Source organism: Oryzias latipes, chromosome 1 (genome assembly GCF_053564925.1).
Source record: "Oryzias latipes strain Hd-rR chromosome 1, Olatipes_Hd-rR_3.1".
Lineage (NCBI taxonomy): Eukaryota > Metazoa > Chordata > Actinopteri > Beloniformes > Adrianichthyidae > Oryzias > Oryzias latipes.
The window spans coordinates 31,177,175-31,202,837 of NC_136237.1; the positions used below are offsets into that span (position 1 = coordinate 31,177,175).

At 39.1% G+C, this 25,663-nt stretch overlaps 1 protein-coding gene across 2 annotated transcripts in view; it reads right to left on the reverse strand.

Annotated features, from left to right (window-relative positions):
- Nucleotides 1–600: 600 nt before the first annotated feature.
- The window catches only part of LOC144994789 (protocadherin-7-like), a 53,092-nt gene continuing 28,029 nt past the window's right edge, over nucleotides 601–25,663 (reverse strand). The window contains exons 5-6 of one of the 2 annotated variants that reach the window (XM_078953772.1): nucleotides 7,831–8,032; nucleotides 601–4,201 (exon numbers count right to left, since the gene is read on the reverse strand). In XM_078953772.1, the coding sequence (XP_078809898.1) occupies nucleotides 3,663–4,201; nucleotides 7,831–8,032 (741 nt within the window). In that variant the 3' untranslated portion in view covers nucleotides 601–3,662. Of the gene's footprint in view, nucleotides 4,202–4,490; nucleotides 4,600–7,830; nucleotides 8,033–25,663 lie in introns of those variants that run through there. The other variant, XM_078953780.1, reaches the window with a different exon arrangement.

Consider the following 25,663-nt stretch of genomic DNA (forward strand, 5'->3'; position numbering starts at 1 on the left):
GACCATTCTCCTGTGGAGTTTTGCCACTCGACCACATGGTGTCAGTGTTGCATGTCAGTCAAAACAAAACACACAGCGCTTCATTTCCCTTTTCACTCCCCCCCCCCCCCCCCCTTTGTGACATTTTAGTCCTTCACGCTAATCTTTGCTGCAGTTAACACCTGTGAAGCATTTGCAGATAAGTCTTAAGTCCAAATTGCTTCTGCGTTATAAAAGTTCTTCCCGCCGCAGAATCGAGTTGGGAACATTCACCTTTCAGAGATTAGGTTGACGGACTACACTGCATCTTAAGCTTGATGTGTCATGTTGTAAAATTGCATCAAAGGGTCTGCATTACAAATGGGGTGCAATGCTGCAGGATTTTCTGCAGTTTAAACTGCTTTTGACATGTTAGACTTCTAGAGTCACTCTTGACCTTGGATAACTGAGAACTCTCACTCATTGCTCTTTTTTTCCACTCTAGTACATAAAATAGTCTGCTTCTGATTATAACACTGCAGTATTTCAACTAACCAACAGCTGTAATGTTAATTTTTTTAAGTATTATTGCTTTAGTTGTAAAAAAACCCAAAAACAAATAAAAATAATAAAAAGCCAAACAACATTTTAAGCTTTTAATGGCAAAGTCAAACTTTTACATGATTCATTGTCAAACCAAACCATTTGTTGAGAGCTCCCCATCTCCCTCCACATAGCAAATGTAATTAGTTCATAATGTAATTACAGGAGGGGGGGAATAACAAACAAAAAGGGAAAAAGAGAAACACAGACGAGTCCCTTAAGCATCAAATAAAAAATAAAAACATTTATTTCAATCCTGTGTTTTTCTAAGTGCAGATTTTAACCTTAAGCATGCTTGTCTGTTTCCAGTTGCCTGTTCTACTCTGTAGTTTGATCTGTACATGGCGAGGACGACGAGTCAAAGGGGGCGGATACAGGACGGACTTTAGGGATTTTCCACCAAAACCCTCCTAAAAAAATGTCTCCTTTAGCGGGTGAATGGACTCGGGCGTGACCCACCCCCCTCTCTTCTGTCCATCTACCCTCTTTGTTTTAGACTAAAACATACTGATGCTGAAACGTGCAGTATAAAAAGGACACACCCACACAGATTCATTTACAAGTTTCCCTTCAATTCAAATTCGAGGGTTTAAAAGGTGCAACAGTGGACCTGCCATAAAACAGCAGTTTATGTGAAATATGTGCCGCTATGTAGAGGCAGGGCTGCATCAAGAGTCTCTTTCCAGAAACTGGTTCCTTCACATCCTTTCACAACTGATACGTCTCTTTGTTCCAGGGAAGGGCCACATGCCTTTCTGTCTCCCGAGATATGTACCAAATCCAGTGGGCTGCCCCAAAGTGTCTTATCAACAGAGAAATTCCAAGTTTTGAACTTTAGTACGCCTCGTCATAGTTCATCAGAGCCATAGCTGTGTAAACAGCCATCGTTGGAGGGGGGATTGGAGGGGGTTATGAAGGCAAGGGAATAAATACATCATAGCTCAAAGCTTAACAGTGTTGACAGAGTAGTAAAGCCGAACTTATATACAGGTTTACAAAGTCTAATTACATACACAGATACTCTCCCAGCTTTATAACCCATTGAATGGTAAAATGTCACAACTTTCTCCCATTTTAGAAATGAAGACTCCTGTCAGTCGAGCTGCTAGGTTAAGTGTGTTGCACACCTGAGCTGAGTGCTGCTCTTTTTTCCCTCCTGACTTCCTTAACAAGGATGTCTCCTCAGTCTGGTCTGATCCAAGAAAACAAGCAATAAAAAAAAAGAAATGAAGAGGCATACTTACTGGCAGTTTCCAGCAGTGTTGCACCAGCCTATGCAGACATTAATGAGATCAGTGCAGATCAGGAGCAGAGAAGAAGAGGAGAAAGGAAACTCATTAAGACCACAGGGACAACCTAACCCTATTATCCCTATCACACCACTGAGCCACACACACTGATGATGGGAATTAAGATGTGCTGGCCTGGATCCACACCCACCCTTCGGCCCAGTGCAGCAGAGTGTGTCGGAAGTCGTGTGGTAGCTGATGGGAAGGACAGACACGAAGGAGTGATCTGCGCAGCTCGGCGCAGCAGTTACGGGTGCGCTTGGATCAGCACTGTGCAGCTCAATGGGCAGCTATCCTGATTCAATGCACGACTCCCCCTTATCGCCACCACACTTTTTACCCACTTCTGGGCTGTGAAAGCTGACAAAAGAGCTAAAACTTCTAATATGCACCACCACTGTCGGTGTTTAACGCTCCCCAGTGCGAATAACAAAAAAAAAAAAAATTAAAATAATAAATAAAAGTTTGCATCATCTTTCTGTCATGCAGTCTATTTCCTGCCCATTTTTTTTTAACATACAAACACTACAACAATTTGGTTTTTAAAGAGTCCTACTTACATGTATGTGGAGTATCAACTCCTTTAACAATTTCTATCATTACCTACAGTAGATGTCAATGAGATTCCCTCAAATGCAGCTTCACACATTACCCAGAGATGAGTGATTATTTTAAATACATTTCATGTATAAATACTGGCTGGAGCGGAGCAGGCAGAAAGGCTAACAGCTAGAGGCAATGTTAAAAAGAAAAACCATGATTAAAGCACACATGAACCAAGTTGTTCGTACATTTTTGTGTGTTTCAGCTTAAAATGCTGTCTGTGTGTGTGTGTGTGTATTATTTTTCTGTATGATAGTGAGAGCTGGTTATTAAATACTTAATGGTACACAGCCACTTAAGTCTTCACACAAACGGTGGCCCTACGCATCTTCACATTGTTTAAATCCACTGTGGCGGATGAAGCTTACATGCTTTATGTTTGTATAAGAGTGTTTGCATGCTTGTGTGTGCATCTGTGTGTGAGGGGACAATCGTCGTACATAAGCACTTGTCAGGACACTGAGTGTGTAATGAACTCTACCTCTATTAGCAGAGGGCATCAGAAAGGAGCCCTGCATTTTTACCTATTTTTTTTTTCTGTATATCAAATACACACATACCATATATACATACACGCTGGGTGTTGAGGAAAATTATAAACGCCCCTTTTTCACACGTGTGGCACTAATGACACCTTATGAGAACTCTGTGTTTTAAATACTAACATTGGATCCTGGTGTAAAAGTATGTTTGAGCATTCTCTATAGTTTAAGACAAGATTCGTGTGAAACTGGTTAATATTTCTCACACCCATGTTAGCATACAAGTGTTAAATTCTTACAAAGTCTGATTGATTTCAGCTGGATTCAAAGGAGCCCATCTTTTGACAGGATATGATCTGCGTCCAGGGCCACTCTGACCTGCTGAAGCATTGATTCTTAGTCGGATTTAGTCTTTTTCACACAAATCTGTCTGTGGTGGAAGGATCAAGCATGCATCAGATTCCATTTAAAAAGGAGAGACAGATTTTCCTCTTACAAGTACCATCTTCACCTCTAGGTAGCTTGGAGTAGTCATTAAAAACCTTTTGTTTTTTTTTCCCCAAAGAGCTGGTCAAGACTTGAGTTTAAGTAACTATAACTGTTAGACTCCAAAATCTGAGTTTTTTTAAAGGCTTTTGGAAACCACATTTAAGACTTTCAGCTCAGTTGAACTCTTGAAAAAAAAAGAAAAAAAAAGAGTGGCGTGGACTGCTGCACATCAGGGCTGTCACAGGTAGACCTCACGGCGTGATAAGGTGAGGCACGATGTTGTCTTGTAATCCCCTCCTGTCCGCGTCAGTGGTATGACCTCGGCTGGTTTCTGGCCTTCTCCTCCCTCCTCCTCGGGTTGGCGCCTTCCGAGCCCCGCACTGCTAAACGTGTCGTAGGATGCAGAGGTCATCTTGCGGTTCAGGAGGTTGCGATTGTGATCCCCCATGTTCCTGTTACGGTCTCCGCGACCCAGAGTGCCGAGAGGATCCCCGTTGGCTAAAGGTAGCCTCTGACCCTCCCCGCTGACAACCACACCAGGTTCTGAGCTCCCTGCACTGCCGGCACTCTCGCTGTCGCTTTCATGGTTGTTACCGCGGAGATTGTTGTTGTCATCCCCCGGGGCAAAGGTTGACAGCCGAGGGGGGTCGCTGCCGTGGCGTTGGCGCTGCCGCGGCGAAGGGCGGACAGGCATCCAGCAAGTGTCTGAGTGGCCAAATTCATCACACTCCCTGGTGCACTTTCCTGTCAGAGCTACGTCAGGAAGCTGTCTGGCATCTGGAGACAGGAAAGGAGCACAAAGGCGTAAAAATTTAATGTTTTATTAGCATTTTTGTTTGTTTAGTAATTAAAAAAAACTTCTGAAACAATGGACAAAACTGAAGAAAAAGACTTGCAGCATTATAATGTCCTCAAAGGTATAATAAACGTAAAAAGGCAGACAAAGTAAGAAAGAAAAACGTAACAAGAGATAATTAGACTAAGGTCATTAAGAACAGGCAGAGGTTGAAGGAAACAAGAAAGGAAAGGGAAAAAAAATGCTGCGGAAGAAAAATAAACATAAAAACGCTGACCTATTAAATATGTTGAAGACCCCCCAGCTGAGCTCAGCTGGACATGAGAGGCCAAAGGTCATGTCAAGGCGAGCAAAGGCAACGGCACAGTGAATGTTGAATCTAAGCAACACAAAGTGCATCAGGAAAAAAGTCCATTTTAAAAAACATTTTGTCGTCGCCTAATAAAAGATTGGCGAGGACTTTTGTGGCTGAACACTAGTGCCTAGCAACGACAGGATTAGTTTATATACATTTATACACAGTACGGTATATGTAATAATAAAGTGCTATGACCTTTCAAAAACAGACAAATGGTGCAGAAGACATTCTAAAGACACTTAAAAGTAAAAGTTTAAAGGTTTTTTTTGTTTGTTCTTTCTCTTTTTTTTAGTTTATCATCTATATTTTTTTCTGAATTTAAACCGCTGGGCAAAGTCCGTAAATTCAAGGTCCAGATCAAAGGATGCAATTTCCCCCCCTCCCCTTTGAAGCCAGTTTCTGAACTGCCTCAAACTGCCAGCTTTGACTTTCTTCGTCTTTCTTTGTTAACCTGCCATGTGCCAACTTTCATTCATGCTTGTGCAGCAACTGTTTTGCAGGGTCAAAATGAAATTTGAGCTGCAGACGTGCACTACAAAATTTAAACTAATTAAACAACCAATCAGAAGAGCCTTGGCTCTGGAGGGGGAAGGGGGGGGGGGGGGTAAAGAAGCAGGAGAAAAAATGTAGTTGAGTCTGCAGTATGGAAAGTACGACGGAGTATTAGGGCCACCAAAAAAAAAAAATTAGAGCCACCAAAAAAAAAAAAAGTAAAATTACGAGATTTTATCTCGTAAATTTAGGAGATAAAAACTCGTAAATTTAGGAGAAAAAAAGTCGTAATTTTAGGAGATTACAGTGGAAGTTAGCATGCAGAGCAGCAGGTGAACGCTGTGCAGCAGCAGAGCAGACCGACTAAACTTTGTTGAACAGGTAATCTGAATGTTTATTGATAACGTTCCAAATGTCTGGAAGGTCATTTGTTTGATTTACGATTCATTAAAGTTTTATTTATTGATGGTTGGTTTGCAGGATCTCTGCAGCCCGATGAAGCCGTCGTCGGTGTCCCTGCAGCTGTTCGCTTGAATCCTTTCTTCCTCCACCAAAGACAAGACTCTACGTTTGTGTGACGCTTCCGTCACACAAAAGGAGGAGCACTTTTTTGGCATTTTCAACGTTCCAAAGCTAATATAAAACACTATTTTCATTCCTCTTTATTGTTTTATGCTGAAACGGGACATTTCATCTGCAGGAGGGGGCGTTTGTAAGACTGTTTACTTCCGCATTGGTGTTGGGATGACAGGTTCATGACGTAATGAGACAAATGAACTTCAGAAAATGTGAATAAGGAGAATAAAGGCTGCAACGATTGTCTACACCCAAACGTGTCTCTGAGCTCCTTATTTTACATATTAAACTCCGCTTTACTGACACTGAACCCTGGAAAGACTGCTACACGGAAAATAATCTGATTTTGAGTCGCCAAAAGGTTCAGAATCACTTTGTTTTAAACCTATAATAATCCGGAAATGAAGCTTCACAAAAGGCTCCACGTACTTCATCTTCAAGCGATGCTCCGATAAACGGACAACTTCGGTGTTTTTTCCTTAATCTACGACTTTTTTCTCGTAAATTTATGAGATTTTAAGTCGTAAATGTATGAGATAAAAAGTCATAAATTTACGAGTTTTTATCTCCTAAATTTACGAGATAAAATCTCGTAATTTTACTTTTTTTTTTTTTTTGGTGGCTCTAATTTTTTTTTTTTTGGTGGCCCTAATACTCCGTCGTAGGAAAGTAACATTTTAAACTTTAAATCCCACTCCAAACATATTTTGAAAAGCATCCCCAGTGGTCTTTTAATTATGATTGTGATGTTTTTAGCCAAAGTCTAAAACCTGTGTTGTTTTCTAAGACATAGTTTCTGTAGAGCGGCAGCAGTTCATTAGAGATTTAAGTCTGAACTGTGGGAAGGACTGCTGGTGTCAAGTAAGCTTTTTTCATTTCCCATCATCCCTTTGTTCACACGCTCCCTTACAATTTAGCTTATAGCCCTTCACAACCCCAACTTAACATTACCGGAGCAACAGAAATGGTCAGCCCTAATGGAGCTATCCAGCCGTGCAGTTTTGAGCCAGATACCAGTTCAGGCAAGGAAAATGAAGACGTACATGAATGGTGCTGGTGACGCAAATTTTCAAAGCCAGTTTTATTTGTAAATACATTGTAAATATGCAACAAGTATCCTAAGATGTCCCAGAAGGGGAACCTAGGTGTATTGATAATGATGTGTTGCTGTTTCTGTCAAGAATATGGAAGCGATTCTGTACCATAAATAAAAATAAAAGTCAAAACCAGAAATGCTTTTTCATTTTCAAAATGAAGCTGCATTTTTTGACTCAAAATTAAAATGAAAAAGCAATCCACCAAAATGCCTCAACACTGCTTATTCTGTCACTTAATTAAAATGATAAAGAAAATGGTATTTGACATTTCATTTTTTAAAAGGTTCTCTGGTAAATGTGTAGCAAAATTCATTTAGAAATGTCTAATTTGACAATTAAAATGGATTAACAGAGATGCTTTTTCCTTTTCAAAATGTAACTGCATCAAATGACTCAAAATTGAAATGAAAAATCAATACTTCAAAATGATTTTTCATTTCTAATTAAAAACCGCATATTCTGTTGTCTGAATTTAAAACAAAAATGCAAAGAGGGGATTGCATTTTCATTTTAACATCCACCCAGTGAACATTGTCACATTATTTAATTCGAATAAGCATTTCCAGAGGGGAGGCGGGGCGATGAAGTCAGTGCTATCTCTTTTATTTTTAATTATGCTACAGAATCGCTTCCATACAAGAATAGAGATGTGTGAAAATTTATTTTTTCGTCATAGACGGAGAATCTGAAGGACAAAGATGAGGTTGCGACACAAAAGGCAGCCACACATTGGGTTTTCTAAAATTCTTCACTCATAATACAAGGAGGCCTTGCACAGGTTGCGTGTGCGCTGCATCCAGAGAAACAAAGGACAACTGCTTTACTGTGTAAAACACATTTCCATCAAGAAAGGAGCAGACTCTTAGACCTTGACAGCTAGTCAAGGTCTCAATGAAAGTGTTTCTCTAAAATGTTTGTGTGTGAGGAGAGTGAAGTGTGCGCCTAATCAAATGTGTTGAAGGCTTTCAGAATAAAAAGTGCATACAGCCTTGGGCTTGGAAAATTTCAGTAAATGTACTTGACAGAATCTAGAGTTTAATTAATTCTGTTGGCTGAGAAGTACTTGGGGCTTTGAATGGGAACGTACCGTTCTCTACGTGCTCCTCTTCCCCCACACTGCCCTCCGGTGTGGTTCGCTCGTAACCTTCCTCAGGTAAAGGCAAGGCTCCCAGCCGCGGCCCAGACGAACTCTTGCTGCTCGGCGTTTCCGAATCCTCCAGCCCGCTGTCATAGCAACCCCCATCTTGAGGTTGGGTCACAACCGAGAAAGTCACCCGACGAAGGGTTCCCTGTAGAAAACACACACACACAATGAAGGATTAATCATCCAGGACTCCTAATCTGAGATTCCAAATCTGAGGATTAAACTGCTGGTCAGGGTTTGCAAAGACATATTGGGATTATCTGATCATGTTCGCCTTGATTATGGGCTTAGGTGCTACAATGCAGGGTAATAGGCATCAACCAATCGTGGCTGTCTTTCAAAGTTTTCTGTTGTCTTTTAATCTCTGTTCAGATTAATGCTGCTGGACATGGCTGCTGTTTACAAACCTCTGCCCAAAGACGCTTACTCCTCATCTGGACAGATGCCTGACAGCAACAGCTGTATAACCCCGTATGGGTCGCATGTGTTTCCTAGGGCCAAAAAGGGGACAAACAACCAAAAACCTCAGTTTGGTGTACCCATATCTGTACCAAACGGCATCCATTCTTAAGATGTTTCACATAAGAAAGTCCAAAATAAAAGACTAAAAAGAAATTTTATATAACTTTTGGTTGAGAGTTGTCGTGAGACACCCAATCACACTGATTTGTATTGCACTTGCACAATTTATGAGGTACCACTGGAAATTCTTCTTTAATTTATTGTCTTGGAAAAAAACTTTTTAACCTGTAAGTATGTAAAAGCCTATTTGAATGTTTGTAAAAGTTCGGGTTTCTATCATGAACCTTTTTAAAAGTCTAGCTCTCTGGTGTTGATATGTTATTTCCCATCATTTGTTTGTCTACACTCTCTCTAGCTAGCTTATCGCCCCTCACATCCCCAACCTAACATTACTTTTGCAACAAAAGTGGCGACCAATATCAGAGCTATCTAGCCATATACAGTTTCGAGCCAGTTGACGGCTTGAACGAGAAACGAAGATGTAACTGGATCTATCTGAGCTTTTTCAAACTGCATCTTTTCGTAGTCTCCTGATTCACAACGATTTTAATGAAGAAATTTCTCTCATTTCTGTCTCCCATCTTCAGAAAATGCCTCAAGAACATGTTAAAAACACCAAAAAAACAATTTTCTTAGGAGCATGTCTTTAAATCATTACGGTGAAGGTGATCGTGATGATTTACAGGAAAAGAAAATGGTTTGTCTTTCGTGCGAGCTTAACATCCGAACCACCACGACTTTAACACACAAATCATCCGTCTTGTTAGAATTTCAACCATGCAGAGAGTGTAAGATTGTAAATTCCCACTGAGAAAATATCAAGAGCTAAATGACTCTGCTTGGCCTGAAGGAATCAATCTGCACCAGGACGCCTGTTTCTATGCGACACATGCCCCATCTTCCCTCACTCATTTATCTGCTTACAAAAATTACACCCCTTCAAATCTACATGTGCTCTGAACGGCACAGCCAATACGGAAGATGTGACAAAGAGGATATTGGAGCAGAATAACTTCAGCTTAGAATGTCAACTCCTAATACTCTGCGGGGGGAATTTGACGGACCACGCGGGAAGAAAAGTGTACCTGTTCACCCCCCCCCCCCCCCCAAAAAAAAAAAAAAAAAAACATGAAAGAACAAGGAGCAACGGAACAACTGATCTACTGAACATGTGAAACAAGATGGAAACAGCTAAATTAATTAATCAGCATGAGGGAATTAGTAGAGCACTTGCTTCTTCTATCGCTTCTCAACAACAGTCAGATGAAAGAGGGATGAGAGAAAATGACTCAGACAGCAGCAATGGAGAAGTGGGGCTGATTCTAATTGAAAACTGGTAACTCTCAATTTTTCCCAAGCTTCAATGTTCTAGAGTGACGAAACGGTATTTTTAGAGCATTGGTGGATAAATGCACTTGTCTGGCCTATTTTTCACATGTTTTAGATGATGTGCATGTGAAATTGTGTATAAACAAATGTGGGTATAAAGAGTCTGGGAAAGTCTTGAGTCAGAATTTTGATTTTCGTTGCCAACATTGAGCCAGATGTCAAAAATGAGTCATCAAATTTTCAAAAGAGATAAGCCTGTGATGAGTTTTTTTTTTATTGTAGCAAATTAAATAAATTCAACATAAATGTTATTTTTCTAGCTCTAAATACAGTGAAAAACAAAAAATGTGGTTAATGAAAGGATTTAGAAAGGACATTTAGAAAGGACATTTAGATTGTAGTGTGTCACAAAAGATAAACAAACTAAACCCACAAATTATAACAATTTCATTGCAGACTTTATCAAAAAATACATGAAAATTGGAATCCACTTGTACATAAACACAGTGAGGCCATTTCAAATAACCTGAGTTATTCCCAGCTCAGAGAAGGTAAATAACAATCATTCTTTACCACAACAAATTGATTCCATTTTCATGCAGAAGGTTAATGATGCAGAAAATCATTAAGCCTAATGATTTTCAGCAAGAAAAAGGGTCTGCGGGCATGTTAGCAGCTTTATGACGCTGCATTTCAGCGCAAAGGTGCTTTGGAGGAAATGCTAACATGATCAGTGATGAGAAGTGAGGTTGATGTGATTGTGGATCTGCAGGTTGTGAAGAAAGAAACAGATGTTTTTGTGATTACAGGTGACAGAGATGTTCATGTTTCTGCATATTTCTGTTTTTTTTTTTTTAATGCAGAGATGTTGGGGGAAACTCATAGGATGTAGTTTAATCACCTTTTAAGACAGGTTTTCTTCAAAGTCCCACTCAGATCATCTTTTGATCTATTGTAAAAGCGTTCCCAGTGGTTTTTTATTTATGATTATGCAGTTTTTAGCCAAAATAAAAAAAAAACCCTGTGTGGTTTACTAGAACATAGTTTCTACAGAGCTGCAGGAGTCATTAGAAATTTGCCTCTGATTTGTGGGCATGAGGTAAGATTGCACTCATTTCCCATCATCCTTTTGTTTACCTTTTCTCCTGCTAGCTTACAGCCCTGCATAACCCTAACCTAACATTACTGGTGCAACCAAAATGGTCAGCAGCATCAGAGTTATCCAACTGTGCAGTTTGAGTTCAGACAAGGAAAAGGAAGATGTACATGGATCTATTTGTCTGCAAATGGATGCATCTGAATGGAGCTGAGCAGGATAGCTTGTAGCCTTACAACTACAAGCTGATGGTACATAATCAGAACTACAAGCTTTTTCAAACAGCCTTTTTTTTGTCTGCTCCTGATTCATAATGATTTGAATAAAGAAATATTCAGAAATACAATTTTAAGCTTGGGAAGAAAGCTTTAGTACTTGCAGCTCCCTTAGCCTGGAACATTTTACAAAAAGGTTGAAGACTACTGCAATCATTACATTTCTTTATGGCTAAGTTCAAGGGAGAACTCCACAAAATATTTTAAATGTTCCTTTTAATCATCGTTATTTGAATCCTTCACTGTTTTATGACTCAGTTTTTTAGGTTTCAATGTATTGTTTTAACTGTTTCATTGCATCAATGTTTCAAAGTATTTGTAACAAACTGTGGCTGCCTCTTGGCCAGGACTTCCTTGCAAAAGAGGTTTTCAAACAAAAATAGGAATGTCCTGGTTATAAAAAAAGTCAAAGATAACAATAATCAGATGAATTTTCTTTATATATGTCCATCATCAGAAAATGGCACAAGAATATGTTAAAAACATAATTTTAATTGTATGGCTCTTTAAGCAAAACAAACTTTTGATCCCAAAAACAAACTGAAATTGATTTTCTTCCCCATTTCTTAAAAAGAAAAAAAAACACAACTACGAACAAAAGATTAATTTAACCAAAGTATTTCCGTTTTGCAGGATTTTAGGTTTAGTTGGTTAAAGTTGGAGTTGACAACATCTTACTATGCTAAGAAATCCATTTTTGGCTTCACATTCATTTTTACTTCTGAGAGTCGGATGAATTGGTGTGTGCCCTGCATGTGAAGCAGTACATAAGAGGCACAAAATGAGGCCAGGAGTACTATGAGAAAGTAGAAATCCAGCATGTGCCTCAGGGCGAACCTTGATTGACAAAGAGTGAGTTTCTCATACCGGCAGTTCTGCTGGTTGGTCTCTGAGCTTTCTGTTACAGAATTCATTTGTTAGGCCACGATTCTATCTAATTCAATTTCCCTCTTTCTGACCATTCCTTCATCCTGGTAATTTTATTTTCTATTTCTCTGTCTCTGTTATTTTTCCTCTCCTTCCGATCTCACTGTTGACTGGGTTTTGCAGATGCAACTTTCCGCCTTTCCTCTGCTCCTTCAGTTCACTTTCTCCGGCCCCCATCCCCATCTCATCCCCTCCGTGCCAGTCAGCTTTATGATGTGCCGATCAATGATGTCCTTGACCTCATTATGAGTCCTCCTCTGCCTCCCTTCACAAGGTTTTATTGACCCACAACTCCCCTTTTTTATCTTTCCAATCTTGAAGTCTTTTACTTGTTGAAAACAATGTATTATTAATGATGTGGCTATCTTTAGTAATTACTTTTTACGAAATTGGCGCTCCACATGTTTTTCCCTGGTCTTCTTGCTTCTTCACACTGTTGCTTCCCTTTTCTACTAAATCTTTGATGTCAGTCATACCCCAGTTACTCACCGACCTTTTGAAACATTTCTGCCGAAATGGATTTTCTTAAAAACCCTTTGCACTCGTCCCTTTTTACTTGTACTTATCTTAAAAATATGCCTCCCCCCCACGCTTTCTGCTCTAACGCTCTATATTACAGTACAAAACCCTCCTTGATATTTCTCAGCATGATTCACAAATGCATGTGTGCATATCTCTACGATTTAAAAGGTCTCTCAAAGATCTACCTACTGTCTTCACACAATAGTCAGTAAGTGTGAACACCGACAGTAACGCACATATGGGTGAGTTGGCGAAAGTCCAATCTAGCCTATGAATTTCTGCTTGAAAGGATATTGATTGAGTTTGAAGGAGGACATAAAAAAACCTTCTTTTTTAATCTGATACGGGTCATTACTACTTTACACTGATGTGGGAGTCTCACTCATCTAGAGACGGTGCGCAAATATGTGCATGATTGTGTTTTTGAAGGGGTGTGTGTAAGCTATATGACAAAGTATTAAGCTATTTCCAGCAGAGCGGCTTGAATACAAAAGATGGATGATAGATCTGAGCTAAGAATAAACGAAACCATCAGAAAGTTGCACCTCTGAAGAAAAGAGAAGAGAAACTCCCAATATAACTTGGATTTTGGAGCACGAGTTTGTGTTTATGAGTGAGACTTCACAGCTCCATGTTTGTGTTGTGTGTGCGATACTAAAAGCCTGCGAGATGTGTTGTGTCAGCCTGTGATAGAGTGCATGTTTGTAGTGAGAAGACCAGCATATGTGCGTGCATGCACAGGTTGGCTCAGTCATCAAGGTAATTAGTGTGTAAACCTTCTCTCTGTCGGTTCAAAGAGAATTAACGAGCTGTGGTTAATTAAAAGTCTCCCTCTCTTCTCCTTACATGTGTCTGCATATTCAACACACGCGTGTATGCATGTGTGTGTATCCGCACACCGGATGTTTGTGTATGTGTTAGCACATTTTTTTTTTTTTCGGATAAGAGTCTGGTTTGTTTGCATGCGTTTCTTCCTCACTCAGGTCTGCATAACGAATTGACAGGATGCTGCTTATGCATAAACCAAAACTACAAATACGATTGTAGGACGAGAGAAACATTTCCCTCTGGCTCTCGGCTCATTCTCATGCCTCACATCATCTAGGTGTGGGGTGAGAGGTACATTGTAAAAGAGGATTTTTATTATTTATTAGCAAGTTATAAATACAGAATAATCTGTGATTCAACAATGCCCCGAGGTCAAGTTGCAAGTCAGATTCCTCTTTCTCGTATTCAAATCTGTAAGACGTGCTCCGTGCAACTAGTGATACACGATCCAACGCCGATCAGGTGCATTGCTCTCCAATGTATTCCCACTACTACATACTATTACTGACTTTCTTTGAATTCTTTCAAGAACACTGAGAACAAATATGTGTGTAACTGTTGGTTTGAGGCATCAAACCTTATTGAAGTTTGATGAATGTGGCTTATTTCTGGACGATTCTTCACAGTGCTGTGTCAGCGGTAATATCCAAGCACGAGGCTGGAATATTGAGCTGTAGAAAAGAATGACTTTGAAGGAAAAGAGTCGAAAGAATCTTGGACATACAGAATACAGTTGCAGTTATTTAACAAAATAAAAGTTTAAAGACCCACTTCGATCATTTTTATGGTTTATTTGTGTTCCCAGTGTTTTTTTTTTCATTCTGATTGTGCAGTATTTAGCCAAAATAATAATAAAAAAAAACCTGTGTCGTTTTTGAGGATATAGTTTTTTGCAGAGCAGGAGTACTTTAATAATTGCCTCTGAGTTGTGGGTAGGACTGTTGGTACAAAGCAACCCCGCCCCCTTCCCCTCCCTATTGCTGAGAGCTGAAAGCAGGGAGCTTGTGGCCCACTGAGCTTATTTTCAATGTCACAATAAAGCGCTTTGTCAAAAAGCATTTTTTCATCTGCTCCTGATTCACAACGATTTGAATAAATTAAATACTTAGAAATGCAATTTTGAGCTTAATTTCTTTCAAGAATATATCCTCCATCATGTTCATGTTATGTTATGTCCATGTTCAAAACACCAAAAACAAAACTTTTATCAAAGTGGGTCTTTAAACTTTTCTCATCACATTTTCTCATTTTGTTACTTGTCGTTTCTATAGAACACCAGCGGTTGCCTTCATTTCTGATTCCCCCGCTTCTTGTGATTCACGAGTTTCCGCTTCCCATGTTTTGTGCTCATTTCCCTCTCCCCTTTTGTTCCTCTGTCCTGAATGAAAGGTGAAGGAGCAGGATCCTAATGCCGCACATTCTTTTTGGTTGTGATAAAAACGCCAGATCCACAATAAATGGAGGTGGTCTATACAGGGTGCTTGCTGTGTTATAAATGCATCTTTTCCTTCATACAACAAAACTGCAGTAAATCTGTTAAATTATCCATGATGATGAAGCAAAACAAGAACCAAAATAAAGATGAACAGGAAAATACACCACCAGGACTAAAAGAAAATTGGCAGAATGACTTAGATTTAATGAAAAAACACTATTTTTATTTAGTATTTGAAAGAATTTAATCGACTTGATATCTAAAATGTTTCTCTCTGCCACTGGTGCAACACCAATTGAATTATTAAAGATAAAAAAGATGACTGAATGCAAAGAATTAACATGTTTAACAGAGGAAGATGTAAAATCATTTTCAATTTTTGATGAATAGCTGGTATGCCAGTCAGCATCTCATCTAATATGATGGATTTGTTGTCTTCCATTTGTCTTGCAGTGTATATATGTATATATTTTGCCTAAAAGAGTTTTGATTTCATTCTTTTTTTTTTTTGCGTTGCTGTTTTGCATCTGACAATTCCATGAGCTAAACAGAAACCATAAATCAAGCAAACATCTGGCATCCTGATTGTAATCACTCCCTCCAGACACCTAACGTTCTATAATGTTGACTATAAGGGGCTTAGCTTAGCAATTTCCATGCCTGTTGATCTGGACCAGTGATTTAAGCTCGAGAAGATAATATTTTTTTGAAGCCCGGCATCAATATTTTTTTCAAGTATTATTTCTCATGTCAGACGATAACATTGTGTGGTTTAATTAAATGGTAGAATGATGGGGTTGTTTAGGAATTTTACAGCTGCTCTGGGTAGAATGACAAAAAACAAGATTAGTAAAAAAAAAAAAAAGGAACATAATTATAAACTTAGGATAAGTAGATTGATGCTTTTGAGAAATACTGTCAGCCTAGTCTAACTAGTTCATGTGATTTTTATCCTTTTTCTCTTGATATTTTTACTTGTCTTCTGTTCTAAAATGACTCTGTTGATTCCATTTTAGTGTTATTACTGTACCCTCATTGCTTCTCCTCCTTCTGCACATCCCCTTGCTATTTTGTTATCTGCAGAAATATACAAATGCAATTGTTGGGCTTTTCAATGCTGGTCTAGAGTCTAAGCACAGGCGGTGGCTGTTTTTCTAACATGTTTGGGGAATATTTTTTCCATGCATAACACTTTTGGAAAAATAGGAAAAATTCAGATCCAAATGGAAATGCCAAACCAAAGATGTTAAAAAAAATAACTGGAGTTCTTGAGGTGACTTTAGCGTTTGCAAAAACATCCTCCCGCAGACCTCATTAGTCTTTAGACCAAAGTTTTTTTTATTGTCTTTTTTGTGTGCATTTGATGCTGAAATATCAGAGGTCCCAGGCTGTGGGAACCCTGTTGGGTCCAGTCCACATGTTAACTAGAATCAAACCCTGCAGGTTTGATTCTAGTTAACATTCAAATTTTGTTTATGTGTAAAGGTATCCATAAAAACCACCTTCATAGCACATCAAAGTGCACCAAACAAAAATTAGAAGCATCCAAAAGATCCCCACAGCGCAGCAACATCCAAGCTGCAGTGGTTTATACTATAAAACTAGTTGATGTGAAAAAGAAGGCTAGCTCTGCACTAGTGATAGCTGTAGAACACCTGGAGCTGATGGTGCAAACCTAACCAAAAGTTGCAAGTTTTACAAAATATAAAACACAACATAGCACATGCGTCTATAATACACTCGAGGAGCTGCTAGTGGAATCTCTGGGTCTTCTGCACCAAAGACCGCCACATACTTCATTTAGTTTCAATGCATCTGTTTCCTTTAGAGATTAATAGAGTATCATTGCATTTTAATGTGATTGAATTACTGCCATAATCATGCTAAATAAGCAAGATATTTACACCGTGCAACTCAAGCAAACAATGAAAACTAATATGTTTGTGTTGAGACCACATGGACAGAGTCCAGAACTTGTCTGGAATGCTGATCAGATGAAATGACCTTTCCTTTTTCCTCACTTGTTCGGAGATCACGTTCTGCGGATGCAGACAACAAAAGTGAATCCACTTTGGAAGTAAAATCAACAGCAGAAATGATGCTAGATTTACTTAGACATAATTGCTTAAGTAAATGATTGTGAAATTTGGAATCGTGATGGTACTTAATCAGAACCAGCTAGAATCCTCTCACTTTCCCTTACTTTTTACTTTTAACTAAAAAGACTGATGATAAGAACTTGGAATATATTGGATTACAGCTTTTTTTGGCTAAATTTCCATTGTATTTTGTGTGTTTTGCTTTAAAAGTAATTGAACAACATAAAGTAATATTTGTGCCACTGCAATGAAAATTAAAGTCAGTTTTGAACTAAAATTTCCTAAACTGCAAACAAAATATATAGAGTGAGTTCATTATGAATTGATTGTCAAAATTCATCCATAGTAATTTTAATAATTGTCTGATTTCTGAGCTTTTCTAACTCCATACATCTTGTCAAATTAGTTAAAACATTTAAAAGATTTTTCCTTCAGACAGCTAAATTTAATAAATTACACCTAAAATGTTGCCACAGTAATACAAATTAAGTAAAAGCAAATATATTTATTTGTAATGTTATTTTTAAGGGTTATTTTTAAGCAACTAAATGTATTTTAAAGAACACTAACACTCAATTTTTCCTCTTATATAATATTGCCCTAACCTCCAGCATGGTTTTCAACATAGACATTTTACTGTGGTACAGCATCTGCTGTACAGTGCAGAAACCTTTCAAACCGTGAAATACCAGATGGGGGGGGGGACTTCCTACAACATGTTCTGTTCCACATGATGGAAAAAATAAAGAAAGAAATACCACGCAGGCAGCTGCCAATCACTCTGCAAATTAAAGCAACTAATGCCAAGAGCAGGTGAAGAATTTCAAGGAGATACAGAACGTTTCCAGGAAACAGTTTCTTCATTTTTGCACAGTAATTAAGAAGTGGGAGATAACAGATGAGGTCAAGTTGAAGTGTGGCAGATCAAGGAAACATCATGTGTGGAAAAACTGGTAAAACTTCAGCAAAATAAAAAAAAAGAAAAGGTTTCAGTGCTAATTGGTTTCAGGAGCTTCTATTTCGATTTAGGAGATATAAAAGTGATGACAGCACTCGCATCAATATGGAAATTTATAAAAGATCCCATAGGCCAGGGGTCTGCAAACTATATATATTTAACATTTTACAAAATATGTAATAGTTTATAACTTTTAAAAGAGGTTCACTTGACCTTTCAAAATAAATTACCCTGTCGCACATATATGCATCTTAATGCAGCAAATGCAGTAGCTAGTAGTGTGACATCAATAGGGATTTATTTTAAAAGAAAAAGCTTATTTTACTGTTTGAGGTGCATCTCACCATAAATTTAATTAATATAAAGAACTAAAATTAAATCTGAGCAAATCATACTTATTTTTTGAACAGTAAGTCACTCTTAAATCCTTTTTTTTTTTTTTTACAAAAATAAAAAATCTGCCTTAAGATTGATTTCTGGTTGTGGTTACTGATTTCTGTGGAACACGGCGCACAGAAATCTGTCAAAACAATATAGTACCACTTTGGTAAACTACAAGCAAACCGCTTGATGGAGCCATGTGGAGGGATACATATTGTGCGTCAACTGTTTGTAAATGAGTTGAATAAAGTCTGACTTATCTGTCTGTTTAGTTTCACTTGATTTACTATACAGTCAGAAAAATAAATTGCTTTGTCAAATTAAAAACATTTTTTTTTTCTTTAAAAAGAGAGGCAGAGGGAAGAGGTAATAAGAGTGCCACATGTGGCCCTGGAGCCTCAGGTTTCAATGAGGCTTGCAGACCCCTGGTATAGATTAACGTGGCACTGTTTGGACGTGGAAATGAAGGAATGATTCTGACTTTTAGTGTAAAATTACTTACCAAGGCTACCAGCACTAATGGACAACAGTAAATGCAGCTCTTTTCTATACACTTCAGGACAGAATTCTGCTCAGCAAGTGACAACTGCACAAACAGCCCTTTTAAAATCTAAACTCATCTTCTGAAAGGCAATGCTCCTTCACCTCACCAGGAAACCAGTCACAGGAGGTTTCCAAGGAATGTTCTCAACGGAGGAGATTCTTAGTGGAAACGAGTCCTGCTGACCAATGAAATTCAAACTCGCCCGTCCTATATTAAGGACCTCATAGTCCCTTACCAACCAATCAGAACACTTCGCTCGCAAAATGCAGGACTGCTTGTGGTTCCTAGAATTAGTAAAAGTACGGTTGGAGGTAGAGCGTTTAGCCACCAAGCCCCTGTCTTATGGAATAAACTCCCAGCTCATGTAAGAGAGGCCGACTCAGTTTCTACATTCAAAGCTAGACTGAAAACATTCCTCTTTGGACAGGCTTATTGTCAGACTAGCTAGTATTCAGAGATTATTTAACTTAATGTTAGTTTGTTTAAATTAAACTTAATAATAACTATTTCTTTTAAAAGGCTGCTAGAAGTTGAAGCTGGGGTAACTATGGTGCACTGGGGTTCTGTCCTCTTTCCTTTTTTACTTCTACCCTTCCTCTCCTCTTTTCTTGATCATAATTTATCATTTAGTTCTCCATGCCTCTGTTTGGTGCAGTGCGATTCATGTATTGTCCCTCTTTTCCTCTCCCCTCCTGGGGAGTGGGAGTGCTTCCAGACTCCAGTTGGCTCATCCGTGCTCCAGTTCCTGACCGTTTACCTCGCCTTTGCTCCTGCTCCTACACCTGGCTGTGGATCCTGCCTCTGGTTCATCTCTGGCTCGTCTCTGCTCTGTACCTGACCGAGTACCTCGTCTCTGCTCCTGCTCCTACACCTGGCTGTGGTTCCTGTCTCCGGCTCGACTCGCGCCTTTGACTGTCCCCACAACCACGGCTGGATGAAGCTCGTCTGCTGGACTTTTATATATGTAGTTGTAGATTTAGATAAGTTAATTCTTCTCTAAGATTTCTGGTAAATCGCCTGTCCGTCCTGGGGGAGGATCCCTCCTTCATGTGGGCACCCCTGAGGTTTCTTCGTTTTTTCCAGAATCCGGTTTTTTTGGGAGTTTTTCCTTACCGCGAAGGGGGGTCTAAGGGCAGGGATGCCAGTATAGCTAAGTTAGTTTGTTAGTTCATTTTAGTATTTTTCTATTGAACTCTTTGTATTCGTGATCCTTTTGATTTCATGTTTTACTTCGAAGCCCATCGAGACGACTGTTGTTGTGATTTTGGGCTATACAAATAAAATAAAAAAATTGAAAACTGAACTTTCTGACCTAAACCGAGCAACATGTTTGGAAACAAGAGTGTAGAGTTTCATGAAAATAATACTCATCAGTCAATGAGAACGGGGGGGTAGATTGATCATTTTTATAGCTGGATACAGCCAGTGGCAAGAACTGTTTTCTAGGGAGAATAAATAAATCGATAAGTAATGTCGGCATGAGCTTGACATTTACTGTACAAGAAACAGACGTTCAAAGAATCTCTGCAGGATAATTATGTTAAAAAAAACACCTCAGGAGAGACTTGTTTAATCTAAACATATATTAACACAAAAACAGACCTCAAAGGAGCCATTTACACAAAAAATATGAAAGATATTATGCAGGTCTTTTGCCGGAATAATGAATGAATCCTTCAAAGAGCATAAAGGTTTTTGCAAACTCTAGTACTTCAGGGCAATGTTGTGACGGAGTATTATACTAGGACTCCTGTGAAAGAAAGTAAATAAATAAATAAATATACTAGAATTAAGTTGTAAAAGTATGAGGAAAAAAGTCAAAATTTTAAGAGAATAAACTTGTAGAATTTTAAGTAAAAGTCACAAATTTATGAGGTTAGTCTGTCTTTTATGCAAAAAAAAAAGAAATTAAAAAAAGAAAATATTTTGTGTTTCAGTATGATAGACATAGAGGGGATTGTAAGCTGTTACTTCAGCATTGGCTTCACAAATACATAAAAATAATAGGTCTTTGAGAGAGTCAACATTGTATTTTTGTAAGTAGAAGGACTTTGAAAAAATTTACAGAAGACTGGGCCTCTTTGGAAAAAGAGAAGTAGATTTTCGCCTTCGTCAGTATAGTTGCAGAGGTCGAAATGCTTTATGGGACATAGATCCTATGATAAACTAAAGCCTTACTGTATGGGATCACCATAAACCACTTCCTTGATGGATTTAGTCACCACGTAATGGGAATGGAAGCCTACGCCACTAACTTCATTTTTGAAAAAGCAAAGTACTGACTTTTTCCTTGTAAAATTGTGCTTTTTCTCGCAAATTAATTTTTTCCCCTTTTATTTTCATTTTAGCACTAACACTCAGCCGAGCAATGTAAATGTAGTTGGGAACAACTGTATTTTTTCTCAAATGTTATATTAATTTTGTTATACAAAGAAATGGTTTACGTGGAGAAAGAATAATGTAAATATAAAGCACTGGAAGGATGATTTAAAAAAAAAAAGAAACAGAAAAAAAAACCAGACCAGGGCAAAGCTTCGTGGGGGCGGGGGCAAAAGGGGGCACCTTCTCCCCCAGCAAAAAGTTGTCCTCCCTCACTTGCCCCCAATTTTTGAGTCAATATTAGTATCTGTGTTGACAACTTGACAACGATTAAGAAACCATCGATACAAGCTTCTTTAAGCATTCCAGAAACAACAAGAACATTAATTTTACAAATTATGTTTATTACGTATTTTGGCAATGGCCTTACATTGCTGCATTGCTGTTCTCATTTGCCATCCTTCCAAAGTCGTCTGCCCCCCTCCCCCATATATAATATGTTCTAGCTTCACCACTCCAACAGACTAATGGGAACAGCCAGAGTTTGTGGGCTCAGCCAGTCAGTTGAAAGTGAGAGACAGGAAATGCTATAGTGGAAGTGTTGTGGTATTTGCCAAGTAAAAGAAAAAAAAAGGATCTTGAAGCTGAGTTGAAACTCAGCTCGTGGAGGGATGAAAGAATTTGAGCAGCGCTCTACTCGTTTGTCTGACTCACAGCTGTTGAAAGAGTCTTATTACTGCAACATTCATGCACACGTTCTCCATGCAGATACCATAAATGCGCGCATTAGGCACACCTGCTGGCTCCCAAACGCACTCGCAGGTGCGTACGTTCACACACATCGACACATTTCTAACTATGCAGCAGCGTGTTGCAGTGGGACCACCTCTGCAGTAGGAGCCATTCTCCCCTCTGCACTCTTCTGCTCTCCCCCTTTTTCATCCTTCTGCAACATAGCTCATCTCCCACTTTGTTCTTAGTTTTTTTTCCCTTTGTTTTCCTCTCCAGCTTCTCAACCACCTTCCTCTCCTTTTCCTCCCCCTCCATTCTACCCGCCTTCTGTCTCAGTCTGCCTCTCCATTACTCCCTCTAGAAGCAGGTGATGTAGAAGGGTGCTCAGCAGTATCTGACTATCAGGCCTGACTCTGTGAGAGGAATGATAATCACAGTGCTGCACTGCAGAGAGAAAGAAGAGAGCGAGAGACGGGTAGAGAAAAGAAGGGTGGGAACGGGGCACTGAGGTAGGGATGAAGGGGGGCAATTGCGGCAGTAGGAATGAGGGGAAGTAGGGCGGCTGATGGGCCGAGAGAAAAGAGGGAGACAAAGACGGGACCAAAAAGAAGAGTTAGACCGATAGAATGAAGGGATGATGGAAACTGAGAGCTGCTTCAGTGACATATACCTTCTTGGCATCACGTTGCCTCCTTTTTTGTACTTTTTCTCTGAACTCGTGTTGTTTTACAATCACACACACAGGCGTGTCGAATGACACCACTCCTTTCATCACAATGGCTTGTAGAACAGCAGCTCTGCAGTGTAAAGCTTAGCCTTGTGTCTGAACGCCAGAGAACATTAACTGCAGCAGCGAGGTCATCTGATCGGCTCTATGCGGACCCTCTCTTTCTCTCTAAACTCCTCTTCAGACTGCTGCAGTCTGCTGCGAGCGGGTGGCCAGCTCTGGAACTACAAGTTTGTTCTGTCGCCCTTTACACCTGCCCATTGTAATGATTATTGCTTTTTTACAGTTTTCATCCTAGAACAGCAAATGATTTGATCCAAAAACCTTGTTTTTAAACATCCAAGATATTTAAAACATTTTATACTTTTTTTAAAGCTTATTTTTCCCAATTTGAATGCTTGAGTGGAACATCTTGTTTCTAGATTTTCATATCATATTATAAGATTTCCTGTTAAGTAAAAATTACTTTTAAATAATTTTACTATTTTTAGTGATGCTCCTAATGTTCTTTTTCTACTTTTAGCTACCTCTTTTTCAGTGTGGTAAGATTGCTTTTCGCTTTAAATGTTTCTTTATGTTTTTTCCTATTTTTGCGACTCTTTTCCTGTATTCGGATCTTCTGTATCCACCATGGCTTTGTTACCACCAAGCTGTCCACTCTGGCATTTTACTCCCTCCCTTCTCCTTGTCTCCATCTGGGCTCCTCACTCTCCAGATACACATTGGAAAATCATTGACTCCATTCACAGTATCAGGCCTTTGAAATGTTTATCCTTTTGTGCGACTGTGGCTGTTCAGGGGCAAAAAAACAAAACCGAGACAAAAGCTCATAGAGTGCGACAAAAAGAGGCTTTCCAGACAAATGCCCCATGATTCAGATTAGCTCCTTTGTTGGCATGTTTGTGTGCGTGTATGTGCTGGTGATGTTCATCACTTTCCACTGCTTGTCCTGAAAGCAGTCAACTCTTTTAATATCACTAACACTAGTCATTGTTGAGAAAGATGCAAGCGGGATGGTAGCATACAACTGGCCTTCTGTGTGAGTGCATGAGTAAGACGAACCATACATATGCATGCCTGCTATTTATGTGTGCATGTGTGAATCATTAGACAGATGTGTGTTACAAACACCCACTTCCATTGTCCATTAAGGTTGACCAGATGAGGGGTAGACAATGGATTCTGTTCAGGGGCTTAGAGTATGAAAAGGCAAAAGTGGGACGGTGGCTAAAGATACGTGGTGTTACGCACAACCCTAGGAAACACACACACAGCCATCCACAGATATTGTACAAAAGGAAGATCCCAGTTGAGTGATTAGGATTGGTACTGTGAACAATAGACAGTCAATAAATGACCACAGAGACATCCAGATACAAGAGCAAGGTCTCTGCACCACCTTTGTACTCACTCCTCCCAATGCGTAGTGGGGTCTTTATCATTTTATGGACTTTTTTGGTCTTCTTTGCACATTCCATCCCTTTCACATTTATATATTTTTATCCAACCAAACTTAGAAATGTTTAAGCCTCTGAGATGTTTTATTTCCTGTCTCACACAGATACTCTGTTTCCTCTGTGAGGCTCCTGTCTTTTTGTACGGTCACACAGGCTAAGCTAAGACAGGCTGACACGACGGAGCGCCGTGGCAAAATGAAATCTATCCTGTCAGTTTAGAAGCCCCGTCACTCATTTCACAAGGTTAAAGATAGCTTTTCCTAATGTGCTGTCATATACAAGCCCAACTACACATAAGCGTTGGCACACAAACACTTGAACAATCCCAAAGTGCTGCGTAGTGCAAGCACACCAAAACCCCGGTGCATAAATTCACGGAATATGTCACTTTTTGTCTTGTATCTGTGTTTGCATATCACATGAAATATTGCAGAATAGGCCATTTGTGTTTGATTTCTACAAGAATGAAACCACCAACTCCGTTTTGGGGACAAAATACCCTATCTTCATTTCTCTAAAGGTTTGGGTTTCATATAAGGTGGACAGGAGGTAGTAATTTTGGTTCTTTGTAGTTAAATCGACACGTATATCTTTGGATATTCTTAGATAACTAATGAAACAAACATAAACTAGAGTGGGATCAATATTAGTCCATGGTGTAAACTGGGGCTGCTAAATCGTGCTCCTCGAGACCTACCGCCTTACCTGTTTTTCAGTTCTCTCTGCACTGCTTCCTGCTAATTAGCTGACTCAGATGCCTCTTTATACTGGTTGATGGAATACAACTGATCCAGATAAGTGCAGGGATAGCCAGAAGACAGGGTGGTAGATCTTGAGGACCAGGATTGGACAGCTCTGGTGTACACCATGCTTCAATCAGTGATAAGTGGAACAGGCTCCAACAGCCAATATGACCCTACACAGGATAAAGTAGGTACTGATGATGAATGGATGGGTTGGCTGTATGAATGAATGGATTTGACATTTTTAAACTTAAAGATTTCTACAGTTATCAGTTCATTATTGTCAGGTTTGAATTCTCCAATTGGCTGAATTTCTATATTTAATACCAAAAGAGACGGAACACTGTGGACTCACAACATGTAGCCTTTTGGGCCTGTCCTCCATGATTATCCGTTTTTGAGATGAAAGTGGTGACAGATCCGTATCCAGTTGCATTAAGTAGGAGGAGCCTAGATCTGACAGGCTTTAGGGTGGCCGGTTTTGAGGATTGCTTTCACTTTTTGCATGGATACCTTAGTTTTACTTAGTTTTGACTTCCAGTCTTGTTTTGTAAAGGTCGATTATGTTTTTTTTTTTTGTTCTTTCTTCCTCTCTTTGGTCACTATGGTTACCAAACATGTATTGTTGTTAATCCATTCCTCAACTTTATTAACTTCTACCAGTTTTTACTAGTTCATTTTAATTCCAGGTTTGGATTTTCACTTTCATTGGTGGGTATTTTCACTGATCTGGAGTTCTTAAAATAACGATTCTGTTTCCCCGTTTTATCTAAATGTATTTGACAGTTTTCAGATTAAAATATTTGATTTGATCACTTTGATATAGCCATCTCCGTGCATTTGAGATTTGAGAACACCTGATTTGTACAAAAACTAAACAAA